Source organism: Nicotiana tabacum, chromosome 13 (genome assembly GCF_000715075.1).
Source record: "Nicotiana tabacum cultivar K326 chromosome 13, ASM71507v2, whole genome shotgun sequence".
Taxonomy (NCBI): Eukaryota; Viridiplantae; Streptophyta; class Magnoliopsida; order Solanales; family Solanaceae; genus Nicotiana; species Nicotiana tabacum.
Window position 1 is genome coordinate 81,464,148 of NC_134092.1, and position 14,508 is coordinate 81,478,655.

Below are 14,508 nucleotides of genomic sequence, written 5' to 3' on the forward strand. Positions count from 1 at the left end.
CCTTCCTTCTCTCATTGATATCCCTTTATTTTTACTAATCATTCGAGTATCATCAGTTTCTTACAGCTGATAATCATAGTTTATTTGTAGTCAATAATAACATAAATCAAAAGGTTGATTATCCTGGATAGTGTTAAGCTGAAGAATTAATAGAACATTATTGAAACCAATCCCTGTAGAGACGATTCAATACTATACTATCTTTGACTAACGAGCCCAAGTTTATACGCCGGTTTTGCGCTCGTCACTAGGGCTCGACCCTGTTAGGGGTATGGTTCTGTAACTGCGCTATCACCGCTTGCTAAGCCTGCAACATTTCAAAAATCAACCGCAGACTCATTCCATCACCTTCACCTTCGGGCGCCTCTCGAGCCGCTAGCCTGGGTCCCCCGCGAATGTTGTTTTCGGGATTAGTCGGTAGATTGATGTTGATGGCCACCTGCGAGTTAACATCGACCGGGTCGGCGGCTGGGACACCATTGGGATCGACATGGGGGACATCATTACTAGGCATCACGTTTTTATTCTCATCATGATGGCCTGACTCAGCGTTAACGTTCAAGTGAGCAGACTGAGAATTTGACATCCTTAGGCTAACTTGGAATCAAAACTTCAAAGAACAAACGTAAAATAGGGTGTGTTATGGAGATTCATATCAAAGCATCACTATTATCCTTAGCCCCACGGTGGGCGCCAAACTATTTACCCAAAAAAATGAGTAACAATTAAATTTCTACGCGATTTAAAAGATATGCGATTTAATTCAATACGAATGATCTAAGAATAGCAAATAATTAAGTTAAAGTTAAAATAAAAGATCAAACCAATTGCAGTGTGATGATCAAGCCTGATCTTAGGTTGAACAATGAAATTCGTCCTCGATCAGACCGTCGATACAAGCTCGGTTGCGAATAAATAACAGAATAGCTAGAGAAGACTTTGAATAATAGCTAGAAGATAAAAATAAATTTCTATTGCTTTGATTTCCGTGCCAACAATGTGTCTAAATAAAAGAAATTTTTTCCTTTATATAGTAGGAGAATTTTAGTCCTAGTACATGTCTAAATAAGGTAAAAATCTTCTTTTTCCGGTAAATGTCGATCCGCAGTTGATATCGAGCGGGATTTGTGCCGTAATATCCGGTTGAGGGCAAATATTACGGCTCCCTACTTGCCATGCATAACCGTTCCCCGCATTTCCCATGGTCTAGAAACTAGGGGTGTTCGTCGGTCGGTGCAGTACTGTATTTATACATTTCGGTTCGGTATTTTCGGTATTCGATTTTGTAAAATGCTATACCAATACCGTACCTAATTAAATTCGGTATGGTTCGGTTTTTCTCCTTTCGATTTTGGTTTATTCGGTTTGATAATTTCGATTTATTCGGTTTGAATACTAACTAGTGCATAGAGTCATAGACAGTAATATTCTTAATTAAAGTACTCAAAAATACAAAACTAAAACCGTTTGTTGACAAAAGTTTTGTCCAAAACTAGCAAATACCAACCAAGAGAGAGAAAACTTAGAGAAATATCTTGTTACCTGCTTAGAGTTAATTGATAAACTTAGAGAATAAAGGAAAGTAAAAGTTTAGATTTCTTATATTTATGTTATAATTAATAAAATGTGTATTGTGTAATATAATATATATTTCGGTACGGTATTAGTATTACGGTATTTTATTTTAAAATATCAAATATCATACCTAATACCAATTTTTTTTTGAAACTTAAACCAAATACCATACCGAATACCAAAATATCGAATACCGAATACCAACATTTTCGGTTTCGGTACGGTAATTCGGTATTTACCAAATTATGCACAGCTTTACTAGAAACTTTACTTGGTCTGGGTTCGTTATTTTGCCGTGCTCGGTCCTTGATACATCGTTCACTCCTTCCGGGTTCCGATACGAAGGGTCCTTCGGCCTTGCTTATAGTCACGTCGAGCCGTGCTTCCCTTTTGTTTCCTCATCGGGGAATCAGGAAAAACTTTACCCCCGATTTTACCCGGTACACAGTTCCAAAATTACCTGTCATTTCAAGAACTAAGGTGCTCTTTGTTGTCCATGTCAATATCAAAGATTTATTAATCATAATTCACAACACAGCTATAAATATAAATTCCTGAAAAAGCAAAAAAGAAAAATTAAAAAATTTCAGACTGTTAGATCATTTGTCCTACGGACGCGGCAGGCGTAGATTCTATAGAACATGACAACATGAGCCTACCGGCCTTAATAAAGCAACTTGCGGATATAGAAATTTAAGAAAACAACAAAAAAGAGCATTCACACGAATCAACTTTCGTCATTTCATAAACTATAAAATTAATTTCCGTTTCCTTCACATTAATTACCCGCTCCCTTTAATTTAAGACCCGTTTGGCCCTAGATTTTATCAAAATAAACATAAGTTTTATTTGGCAAATACATATTTGGCCATAAATTTTGTTTATATTTTGGCAAAATTCCAAATTTTTGGGCCAAATCCCTAATAATACACATATTTTTCCAAAATAAATTTGGAAAATATGTTTTGAAAATGTATGTCCAAACACATTTTCATCTTCAAGCCAAACTTCACCAAAATAAATTTTTCAAAATAAATTTAGAAATCTATGGTCAAACGCTAGCTTAGTACAAGCCTCTTTTCTTTTTTGTTCTCTCCGGTCTCTAATCTTAGCATTCCATTTTAAGCATACGTAATTACTCTCTCCGTTCACTTTTATTTGTCTCGTATTCTAAAAATAGATTTTCACTTTTACTTATCACTTTTAACATATTAATAGAAGACAATTTCTTTTTTCCTATTATACTCATAGTATTAATTACTCATTTCAAATTATTTTCTCAAATCTATTAAAAATATGCATCAATTAATACGAGTATTATGATAAATTATGTACTTTATTTGTTATTTCTTAAGAGATATGTAAAATTCATAGTGTACAAGTAAAAATGAACTAAGGGAGTAATATGCAATGAATTTTTCTGAATTTGCTATTTTTGGCTCCGATATTGTGTGTGTGTGAGTTATCAACTAAAATTTGTGGAAATCTTATGACAATTAAATCCACCCAGACTAATAACCGGTAAGTATAAGAACATTTTCTCTTCAAACCAGTTAAAAGGAGAAAAATTATTTCGTGTGAAACTCAAGTAGTGGTTGTTGTGCGAGGGTCTCTATGTGTGACAAGTGTCCATTGTGGGACACACAAGTTAACACTTTCACTTGCTCTTTCTCCTCTTCCTCTCCTCGCTCCACCGTCACACTTCTTCATATTCCTCTTTTTTAACTTTCTTTTTTGTATCAAGTATAAGTGTCAACAAGTCCTAATCCAACTGACCTATATAAATTTTGTTCTATAGTTGAGAGAACTCTTCTTTTTTAATTCGCAACAAGCAAAAATCAGCAGATTATATATAAATCATTAAATTAATTTTATTTTTGGTATCCTAAACTTTTATCCCAAAATATTAGTGATTTTTATTTTATCTCTTTCTCTCTCTATTTATATTTGTGTAACAAAATATTAAAAAATCAGTAAGAGTTTGGTAGAGCCAAAGTAAGAGTGATAGTATTAAAAAAAGTTTAAACGGGTTCTCGGAGGAACTAAATATATAAGATGTGAATGAGAAAATCTGAAATAGTACCAATTGATCCTAGTTTGGCATGAAAGCAAGAAGATCAGATTCATTTTTTTATATTTTATTTATTTCTATTCAAGATGAACCTATGAGTTTTTAAGTGAAGTTTGGTTATTGGTATTGGCAAAAAAAAAAGAGAGGAGGATTTATTTATTTATTTAGAAAGAGGATAAAGAACCGGGAAGGAAATTGGCTAATGGGACCCATTGCCATATGGCTATTAGAAAATAAGGTCTCACACAATTTTGATTGGTTGTGTGGACCTAAAATAAAATTTATGAGTATATATTTCACATCCATGATTCGTCCTAAATGATATAGGCTTATAAGAATTGATAAATTACTAGATACTAAAGGCATTTTTCCTTTATGAACAGTTTTCTTTCTTACTCAATTTCTATATTGAATTAATGAATATAAAATATATTTTTAATAGAAATTTTTTGTTTTAATTTGTTATAATTATTTGGTGTAAATATAAACATCAAATACAACTAAGTATTTATGTAATATATTTTTGTTTTTGTATTTCTTAGCCGACGTCTAAGTCGACTAGTTCAGATTCGTGCCACGTAAGACTACTTAAACGAGAAAATAATCTTCATTCTCATGATTTGAACCTAAAAAATCTAATTAAATATGAGGAATCCCTTACGCCATAATATTTGAGGGTGGTACGTTATACTATGGAGTATTAAAGTAAGTGTTAAAGAGTTAATACTTCATTTTTAGTAAAATTGGTCATAAAAAATCAAAGTGAAAGAATACTGTAATTATTTCACCATTGAGACAACCAACTGTGAGTGGAGTAACTCCCCTATCTTGATACTTAGCTTCCACACTCCCATTCTCTCCTTCACCATTCTTACGCGATCTCTTCTAAGCTTTCTCCAACTCAACTTCTTCAGTAACTTCCTATCTCTCTCTGTCTCAGTAAAATCTCAGAGCGGGACAGAGAGAGTCATATTTCTAGGGTTTCCTTTGAGCTAATCCTGAGTTGATTCATAGGCCAAATCTGAAGGGAGCTGGTTTTATGCTCACGATGCTACGACCAAACAGTTAAAAGGTGAGTTTTGCTGTTATTGCTTCAATTTTGGTGCAATTTCTGTTTTTTTAAATGTTTTATTCTCTAGTTCAGTTACCTGCTCTTTTTTGTAGTGTTCTAGATCTGCGCGGAAATGCTGTGTTTTTAGGATTTAGTATCCAATATTAAACTCTGAAACGAATTAATTAGAGATTAGTAGAGGATCACTTCACGTTTGTTGCATGTAAAGGAAATGGAGAAAGTGAAAAAGATGGGAAAGGAGATTGAAAATATTAAATAATTTTGGTCGCCCGGGTTGGGGGGGTCTATAGTGGTGGAAGAGTTAGAATGATAACCTTAACTATAAAGATTCCTATTTCAGTAGAGATTGCACTAGGTGAATTCTCCCATTTGTCAAAGTAGTGTGGGTAGAGCTACCTGGTACATATGTTGGTAGGAGGTTAGTCGAGGTGTGCTCAAGTTGGTTAGATATTGTTGTTATAAGAAAGGTAAATCTTTTGGTGGCATTTCTGAAGACACAAAGAAAAGGAAGCAAAAAAAAGAGGAAAGAGTACTCTACCCAGAATATCGAGAAGACATGACCCTCCCTGCTCAAAATCTGGACATTTCTCAGTGTTGAAATACAGATGTTGAAAATTATGTTGGAAATACTTGAGTGCATCAAAGCGTGTATAAGGTCCAAGAGGGGGCCGCGGGGCTACCATATTGGGTAAGGAAGTTCCAACTCATGTTTTTCTCATGAATTTGCTTTTGTTGGTGAGTTGAAAGTTCTTAAGTCTGGCGACTGTAGGCACTCAAGGGTGTGTCCTAATGGTCAATGAAGTAGGTGCAAACCTCGGAATCAGTGTTCGAACCCAGCTGACACAAAAAGCACTACGTGATTTCTTCCCATCTACCAAAGCCTTGGTGGACGGAGTCACCAGGTACATGTGTAGGTGGAAGGTAGCAGGTACCGAGTGGAATAGTCCAGGTGCGCACACGTTGGTTCAGGCACCATCGTTATTAGGAAAAAGATGTAGCGACGTAAATCTTTAAAGTGGAAAAACAGAAAATGGAGTAGAAGCAGGTCGAAGGGTCTCATTTTTTAATTTTTTTTCTCCGAAGATGTACGAGTACCTTTTGGGTTTCTGCGGGGAAAAAAAGTAAATTTTTTATTCCTCATTTGCGAGATTGGTGGTGGAAGGAAGTTATTGTACGAAACTGGGCTCTATTTTAAGTAAACTGTCTATTTGTGCGTCGCAGAGATTTTCTGGAAGGTACTTTCATAAATGGAGAAAAGATTGTTAGGACGGTCTTGGTGACACCATGACAGAATAAAGGTGCAAAGTTTCCTGGGAAAAATTAATGCACAGATAAGGTGCACAGTTATAGTGTTACAATTTGAGATCTTTTGGACATTAAATTGCGACGAGACAATCATCTAGCCGAAACAATAGGGAGGTGAGAGAAGCCACAGTTGTCTCGTTTTAGCTATGCTAATCCAGAGTTTTAATGACTTGGCACTACTTGATATTCCATGTTATCTTATGTCAATGAACTGAATGAAGTGGCTTAATTGGCTTTTCATGGTTGTATTACAAAGGTGACTGCTTTAATTGACTGATTCTATCATTTATAACTGCTCCTTCGGTTTCTGAACTTTTTGTGAGTCTGCTTCGGGATATTGTTGATGAAATATTGATCTCCAGCATCTTTAATTGACAAACATGAGAGATGATAACATACATATAGCGACAGATCGTTTAAACTATCTCTCAAGTTCTCACTGAGGTCGTATTAGTCTTTTTTCTGCTTCGCGTATGTGTTGTCATATAGCAAGTCTGTCTTGTCGAAAGAATCTGTTTTAATGGGTTGTTTATTGGTTTCGTAAATCTTTTAGCACCAGGAAATATGCCTTCATGGTGGGGAAAGTCATCTTCAAAGGAAGCAAAGAAGAAAGTGAGCAAAGAAAGTTTTATTGATACATTGCATCGCAAGTTTAAAAGTCCAAGTGAAGCTAAGTCTCCAAGTAAATCAGGAGGATCTCGAAGACATAGCAGTGACATTGCTTTTGAGAAGGGTTCTCGGTCCCAAGCACAGTCAAGGTCGTCATCACCTTCCAAGCATGTCTTGAGATGTCAAAGCTTTGCTGAAAGTGCTCTAGCCCAGCCACTTCCACTTCCAGGTCTGCCACCAGCAAGCGTAGTCCGGACAGACTCTGGACTCAGTCAATCAGCAAGACCCAGAACAGAGAAGGGCTCAAAGCCATCCCTGTTTCTGCCTCTCTCAAAACCTGCATGCATCAGGCACAGACTGGACCCTGCAGATGCCGATGGAGAGCTTGTTTTTGCATCAGTTTCAAGTGAGTGCTCAATTGAGAGTGATGATCTGAGTGATTCACGTCAGCGTAGTCAACTAGCATCTGATTTTGAAACTGGCAACCGAGCTACCATGGGTAGCCCTTCCAGGTAAACAAATGCTGAATGTCACTTAAATGAAATGTATTCACAAATGAGTTTTAGTTAATTTTGTTCCTTATTTGAAACAATTATTGCTTTAACTTTGTAGTTTGCTGTTTTCTTTAACTACAGCACCCTGGTTGACATAGTTTCTTCTTATTTTTTGGTTTCAAAGTTTGCCTGTTAAGGATCCGTCTGCTGTTGGACAAATACGCACAAAAGACGCAACTGAACCAGTTAATCTTTCTCCCAGTAGACGTGTCTCCTCTCGATCTCCTAAGAGACGACCACTTAATAGCCACTTGCCCAGTATACAGATCCCTTCTCATGGTGGCCTCTTCAGTGCTCCTGTTAGTTCTATATCAAGTCCTTCTAGAAGTCCAATGAGAGCTGCTGGCTGCGAGCAAGTTACTAGTTCTACTTTGTGGGCAGGAAAGACTTATCCGGATCTTCCTTTACTTGGATCTGGCCATTGTTCAAGCCCAGGGTCTGGTCAGAATTCTGGACATAATTCCATGGGAGGAGATATGGCAGCGCAACTGTTTTGGCAGCCTAGTAGAGGAAGCCCAGAGTACTCTCCAATTCCTAGTCCCAGGATGACAAGTCCTGGACCTAGCTCAAGAATTCACAGTGGCGCTGTCACACCAATTCATCCTAGGGCTGGAGGTGGAGCATCTGAACTGCAGACTAGTTGGCCTGATGATGCAAAATTAGAAAGTCATCCTTTGCCCCGTCCTCCTATAACAATTTCCAACACTTCACCCTTTTCTCATTCCAATTCAGTTGCAACATCTCCCTCAGTGCCGCGAAGCCCTGGCAGAGCAGATAATCTTTCTAGCCCTGGATCTCGCTGGAAAAAGGGGAAGTTGCTTGGTAGAGGCACATTTGGACACGTTTATGTTGGTTTTAATAGGTATATTCATAGTCTGCATTTGAATTTCTTTTATTTCCAATTTCAATGCATGTGGCCTTTTCAAGTGAACAAGGAATCCTATCTTTACATATCACTTTGTCATTGACATGTCAAATTCTTTAAGATTGATTGCTGATGCTTTAGTTTAATGCTTGGCCATCTTATTCCAAAAAAGAAAAAAAAATTAATGATTAGCCATGTGTCTGTTTACAGTGATAGTGGAGAAATGTGTGCAATGAAGGAGGTGACCCTATTTACGGATGACTCAAAGTCAAAGGAAAGTGCAAAACAGTTGGCACAGGTAGGTTTATTATATAGGTAGCAGCCTGCTAGGTCTTATTTCCTTGGACTCCCTGGAGATTTGTATTCCTGATCTGTTCATGTTTAAGCATCCTCTCATATCAAGTATTTTGCAGGAGGTTGCGTTGTTGAGCCGATTAAGACATCCAAATATTGTCCAGTATTATGGGTCAGAGATGGTCAGTTTTCAATGGTCAATTGATTTTCTAAATGTTTCAATAGAGCTTTTTATTTTAATTTCTGATGAGGGACATGTCATAGTGCCAACACTATTAGCTTTATATTTGAATTTTCTGGTGAAGGACATGTCATTGGGCCAGCACCGTTAGTTATGTTAACTGACTTCAAATTATTCTAGAGTATTGGTTTGTTATTCTATATCTGTAACAGCTTACTTCAAAGCTTAGTCATGAGATTAATGAGTACTTTGGCAGAACTAGTGGGCTTTTCATGCAAGTTTTGTATGTGTTTCTGTCATAAATTCCAATAATCTTTTTAGCTTGCTCTTCGTCTGAATTGTTTTCCTCAATCAGGTTCCTGATAAACTTTATATCTACTTGGAATATGTCTCTGGTGGGTCCATTTATAAGCTTTTACAAGAATATGGTCCATTTGGAGAAACAGCAATCCGTAGTTACACTCAGCAAATTCTATCGGGGCTTGCATATTTACATGCTAAAAGCACTGTGCATAGGTAACCCAATTTCTTCGGTTGGATTATTTTTGTGAGATCACCCTTTCAGCAGCCTTGACCTGTGTACGCTGATTACCTGATAGCAGCTTCACTTTTGCAGAGATATTAAAGGGGCAAATATTCTTGTTGATCCAAATGGGCGCATAAAGTTGGCAGACTTTGGAATGGCGAAGCATGTAAGTTTAATCATAGGCTTCTAACTGCATTATTTAGTAAGATGATGCCAATGCTGTTGAAGATTGTAATTAAGCGGAAATAGCCGGTGACATTTTATCTTCTAACTTGAGACTAGCACTGTCGGATGGATAGAAAAACTGTTTTAGTTTTTAGCTTCATGGCATTAAAACTTAATTCCTTATTTTTTGAAAGACAAAAGTAGGATTTGATCCTTAAGAATTGCATTGGGTGCAATTGTCCCCCACCTGGAATTGTATATCTTCAACATCAAGGCTGCATTTTCAGATGGAGCTCCGTACCATTTCTGAACGGGAATATTTTATTTTTTTTGAACTGGAGCTGTGTCATTAACTGCTCAATTACAAATTCGCAGATCACAGGGCATTCCTGTCCATTATCATTCAAAGGAAGTCCTTACTGGATGGCCCCTGAGGTTGGAATATGCTTTAGGCATTTAAATGTTTTGTGTGCACCTCCATTGCTAATACTTATACACTGACTTGTGAAACCATCTCTTTACCATTGGCTCAGGTAATAAAGAACTCCAGTGGCTGCAACCTTGCTGTTGATATATGGAGTCTTGGATGCACTGTCTTAGAAATGGCTACATCAAAGCCTCCTTGGAGCCAGTATGAAGGAGTAAGTAATTTTGGCTTAGAGAAGCTTAATTAGAGCATCTTTTTACTTTTTTCTTTTTCTGAACATTGTTGGAAGATGGGACTTTTTGCTTTCATATAATTTGGACTAGCATGTTTTACAATAGCAGTTCATTCCCTTGACCTGTATATGTGGTGTTTGATGTCATATGGACCAAAGGTTGCTGCCATGTTTAAGATTGGGAACAGTAAAGAACTCCCAGCAATCCCGGAACACCTTTCAGACGAGGGAAAAGATTTTGTGAGGAAGTGTTTACAGCGTGAGCCACGAAGTCGTCCTACTGCTGCTGAGCTATTGGAGCATCCTTTTGTTAAAGATGCTGCCCCTCTGGAAAAGCCAAATATATTTCCTGCATCTTTCAATCCTCCTTGTGCAGCTGCAAATGGGGTAAAACCTCTGGTACATTATCTGTTTATTTTGATCTTTTTGCTTCTATTAAGACATTTGGGAGACTTCTGTTACGAAACAGGAATTCTTGCTCCTCATTATACTTTTGTAAAATGCTTTTATGGATTTCTTCTTTTGTTCTTAACCCATAAACAATTGAGCAAAATAAACTGATTGGTTACGTATTTTCAGTCGTCAAGCTTTCATCATTGAGTTCTGCCAACATATTCTCATTAGTCCATCCTGGATTCCGATTCATATGCATATCAGTGTATGGAATTCATCTAGTAGTCTATCCTATAGTCATACAGTAAGAGTTTTTGTTTTTACTTTTAGATAAGGTAATTTTATTTTATTAATAACAAGGTACCAAGATGGTACTTGAGCATATTACAGTAAGAGTAATTGAGACAGTTGCATGGAAGATATAGAGTAATTTGGACAGTTGCATGGAAGTTACATAGATTCTTAAAATAAGATTGCTTCTTCTGGAAAGGTAGTTGGTGTAACTTGAACATTGGTATTGCCAAGGTTTAGGATTGTTTGCTCATACAGTTCACAGCGCCATCTTTTGTGAATATAATTTCTATCTTACTGATCAAAAAGGTTTAGGATTGTTTACTCCTGCATGCTGCTCTGTGGCAACTTACGACATTCAGTTCATTTTGGCTTATTCTCAGAAGTCAGGTGATAATTTTTGGTCCCAGATTAGAATAGTTTTAGGAATAAAAGAAACCCTGTTAAAGACGTACAACAAATTCTCGATGTGTGAATGTGTGCAAATTGTAATTCCAAGCGAACTTTTCAATTTACAGAACTAATCTTTTAACATATTGATGACCAGAACATAATAGGTTGATCTGGCTTTTTTTTTTTTTTTTGGGATTCTATGCCCGTTGATTGATGCTCACTGCTGTGTTCTTTGCGAATTTGTTCTAGGGCATTGGATCTGCAAGAAATTATCCTACGTTGGAATCAGAAAAGCTTGCAATCCACTCATCTAGAGCATCAAGATCTAATTTTCACTGCAGGTCTTTGCTTCTCTTGATTACTTAACCTTTCAAATGCCCTCTACATTGTTGAGAAATTTCTTAAGCGGAAAAGGGTTCCCGTTGAATTTGTAATTTTCTCATCTCGATATGCTTCGAGTAAAAAGCTTCATGACAATAGTATTCATACATTTTGATCACTGACTTGTTCTTTATTGTCCAGGGACATCCACATTCCGAAAAACATATCTTGCCCTGTCTCCCCAATTGGTAGCCCTCTTTTACATCCAAGGTCACCTCAAAACCTAAACGGGAGGATGTCTCCCTCACCTATATCAAGCCCTCTCAACACATCTGGCTCATCAACACCAATCTCTGGAGGTAATGGTGCTATCCCATTTCGTCACATTAATCAGTCAGTTTACTTGCAAGAGGCCAGAACAGTTCCAAGTAGTCCCTATATGAACGGCCCTTCTTACTGGGATCCTGATGCTTTACGAGCGATGCCATTAGGATCTCGTGCTTTCCAAGAATTGGCATCCTTTGAGGATGATACTCCGGGAAAACAGTTTGGGAGGCCTGCCACAGGAGAACTTTGCAATGCGCAATCAGCCTTGGCCAATCGGGTGTCCCAGCAACTTTTGAGGGATCATGTGAAATTGATTTATTCAGTAGATCTCAATCCTTGCCCTCCCTTGTCAAGTCGCACGGGTGGAACATGATATGTATTTTTGGACATATTAATGGAGAACTTCAAAGTTTCAGTGTTACTAGGTTTTCTGTGTAAATCTGCTATATCTTGGCACGTTTGAAGGAAGCTGTTTTGCACAATAAGGATTTCCTAAGAGGAGAAACTAGGAAATGCAGTGGCATCTTGGCGTTACTTCATTATCTATTGTCAGATTGATCAACCTGATTTCCTCCACATGCTCTTTGAGTCTAGTGTTCCAATGATGAAGCACTTCTCAATGAGAATATGTTGACCCTCTGTCACCAATATCATTTCTCGGCATATAGGGGCTTGTCCAAAGATGTATTGCCTGATTAGACTTAACATGAGCCACGAACTAATGATTCATTTGCTTTTGGAGGTTGGCTTCCAGTTATTCAATGTACAGCTGATCCTTCATCAAGACATTAATGGCACCAAACTTGTATATTTATGATGTTCCATAGAAGATAGATAAGAGTAAGCCTGGTACTGAAGCAGGTAGAGTCCTTTTTCTTTTTTGCCTTTCCCCTTTTCGAGGGGGGTTCTTGTACAGCAAACAATGTATTGGAATATTCCAGGTACTGTTGATTGAACAATCAAAAGAAGGTATTTGCTTTCTGCAGCTTCAATGCTGTAGCTGATGTCTCACCGAGTTAAATATTGTTTTGGATGCACTAGTATTTGTCCCATCTACCTGTATCTGATTTTGCAGATGCTTAATATAGGCATTGAATTTCAAGCAACTATCTATAATAAGTGTTATACGTAACCTAAAAAATAAGGTAAATAACCTTCTTCGGTAGGTTAGGTCCAACTTTGGGAGAATTTTACAATTTGCAGGATCGGGCCCAGGGAAAGCACGAGAGTGAAATGGAGTGGACTATATGTTGCCAAGTACAGGTGCTTATTTTCACACGGATGCCCTTCTATTTCAAATACCACATACAATTATTTTTCATGATATAGAATGTCCTATCTAATCTGTACTTTGAATTTATTGGATCTGACGTGATAAATTATTCATGCAATACAGTAGTAGCTTAAATTTTATTTATTATAGAAAATAATCTTGCACTTTTCGTGTTGCTCTCCTCCAGGTAATTCGTCTTGCAAATTAATTGCGTATCCCATAAAATGTTTCAGAACATCTGATTATCAATTATCTGTACATCTAAATTTTATATATTTTGGTATCTGCGAAATAACAGATCTTTATGGACTCATCGTGCGCATTTAGAGAAAAAGATAAAAGTTTCACTAATAGTATCATGATTGTAAGTGATCTAGATTTGGTTTGAGCTAAGCATCATTATGATCATATTTTACCTTATTTTTATCTTGAGTCTAAATTTTGTCTTACAGTCAACTAAAATTCTTACTGCGACTAGTTTCTTTACTAGTATTTCATTAGAGCTGAGTCACATATATAGTTTATCTACAGAAATAAAAAAAGAAACATATTCCTTTTTTTCTTTGGCAAAAATCGTATTAATCAATATTCGATTTATTGGTCTTATATCACTTTTTATTTGTCCGAATTATTTTTTCTTTTTATCTAACTCACTGACTTTCTCTGTGTCGTCCGTAACATGTAAAGTTGGCTTATCGGCTATTGTAGGCTATTCTATGTTAAAAAAATCTTCCCTTTCTTTCCATAACAACTATTTATTCGCTGAGTTTATGAAAAGTAAAAGAAAGACAATAAAAAAACAATATCTTAGGATTTTACTGGAAATTCTTAAACCAAAAATATCTTTATGCGGTTTAGTTAATTACCACTGAATTTAGTTGTACGAAAAAAGCAATGACAATCTAAGATGACACTTGGCGAAGAAAAGGACAAAAAATCCAAGACGACACTTGGAGCATAATTGACCAACTCCTACTTTAAACTAGTGTGCAAATATCGAAAGTGACAAGTGATATTCATATATTTATTCTATAAAAAGTACAAATATTTTATTCTATACAAGTACAAATAATGACTAGTATTTTCCAAATTGAGCAACATGCACTATTTACATTATCTGAAAGATTAAAAAAAAAAAGGTGTAATGTAAGTCACACATCGGACAGCGACGATGGAAGTGGCCTGTTCTCCCCCTCCACCACCCTCGGAGTACTGAAAATGATAATCCCTACGGAAAGATAGTTGGCTGCCATCCTAGACACCGTCTTATTGGCTCATGAAAATTATCTAAACCGAGCGGATCAAACCTTTCTTCTTCCTGCTCAAGCAGATGCCGAACCTCATTATTTAGCGGCTCTCCGAAGTCAGAGAGATGGGTGGGGGCCTTTCTGATAGGCGGGACAAAGCGCTTTCAATGGTGATGAAAGAAGGAAAAATGTCTGAACGGTCAATATATTCTTCTTGCTTACTCGCTCGGGAGACGGAGAGGAACTTAGAAGTCGGCAAAAAAAAAGCTTTGAGTGCAGCCATGGATTCTTTTATAAGACTTCAAGAAATTTCGCAAAAAATCTCTTAGGTCGAAGAGGAGAAGTTTCGGAGCAACACAAAAATGAAATCAGATAGCCGCTTATATC

At 36.9% G+C, this 14,508-nt stretch overlaps 1 protein-coding gene across 2 annotated transcripts; it reads left to right on the forward strand.

The window, feature by feature from the left end:
* Positions 1–4,348: 4,348 nt before the first annotated feature.
* LOC107788993 (mitogen-activated protein kinase kinase kinase YODA-like) lies at positions 4,349–12,605 on the forward strand. Of its 2 annotated transcripts, none has more exons than XM_075228075.1 (12): positions 4,349–4,718; positions 6,577–7,144; positions 7,311–8,048; positions 8,262–8,349; positions 8,465–8,527; positions 8,882–9,042; positions 9,143–9,218; positions 9,593–9,652; positions 9,751–9,858; positions 10,036–10,275; positions 11,203–11,294; positions 11,476–12,605. In XM_075228075.1, exons 2-12 carry the CDS (start codon positions 6,588–6,590, stop codon positions 11,972–11,974), a joined length of 2,682 nt encoding a protein of 893 aa, XP_075084176.1. In that variant the 5' UTR covers positions 4,349–4,718; positions 6,577–6,587; the 3' UTR covers positions 11,975–12,605. The 2 variants fall into 2 exon arrangements, with proteins under 2 accessions (XP_075084176.1, XP_075084177.1); XM_075228076.1 differs by having other exon boundaries at positions 10,036–10,263.
* The last annotated feature ends 1,903 nt before the right edge of the window (positions 12,606–14,508 follow it).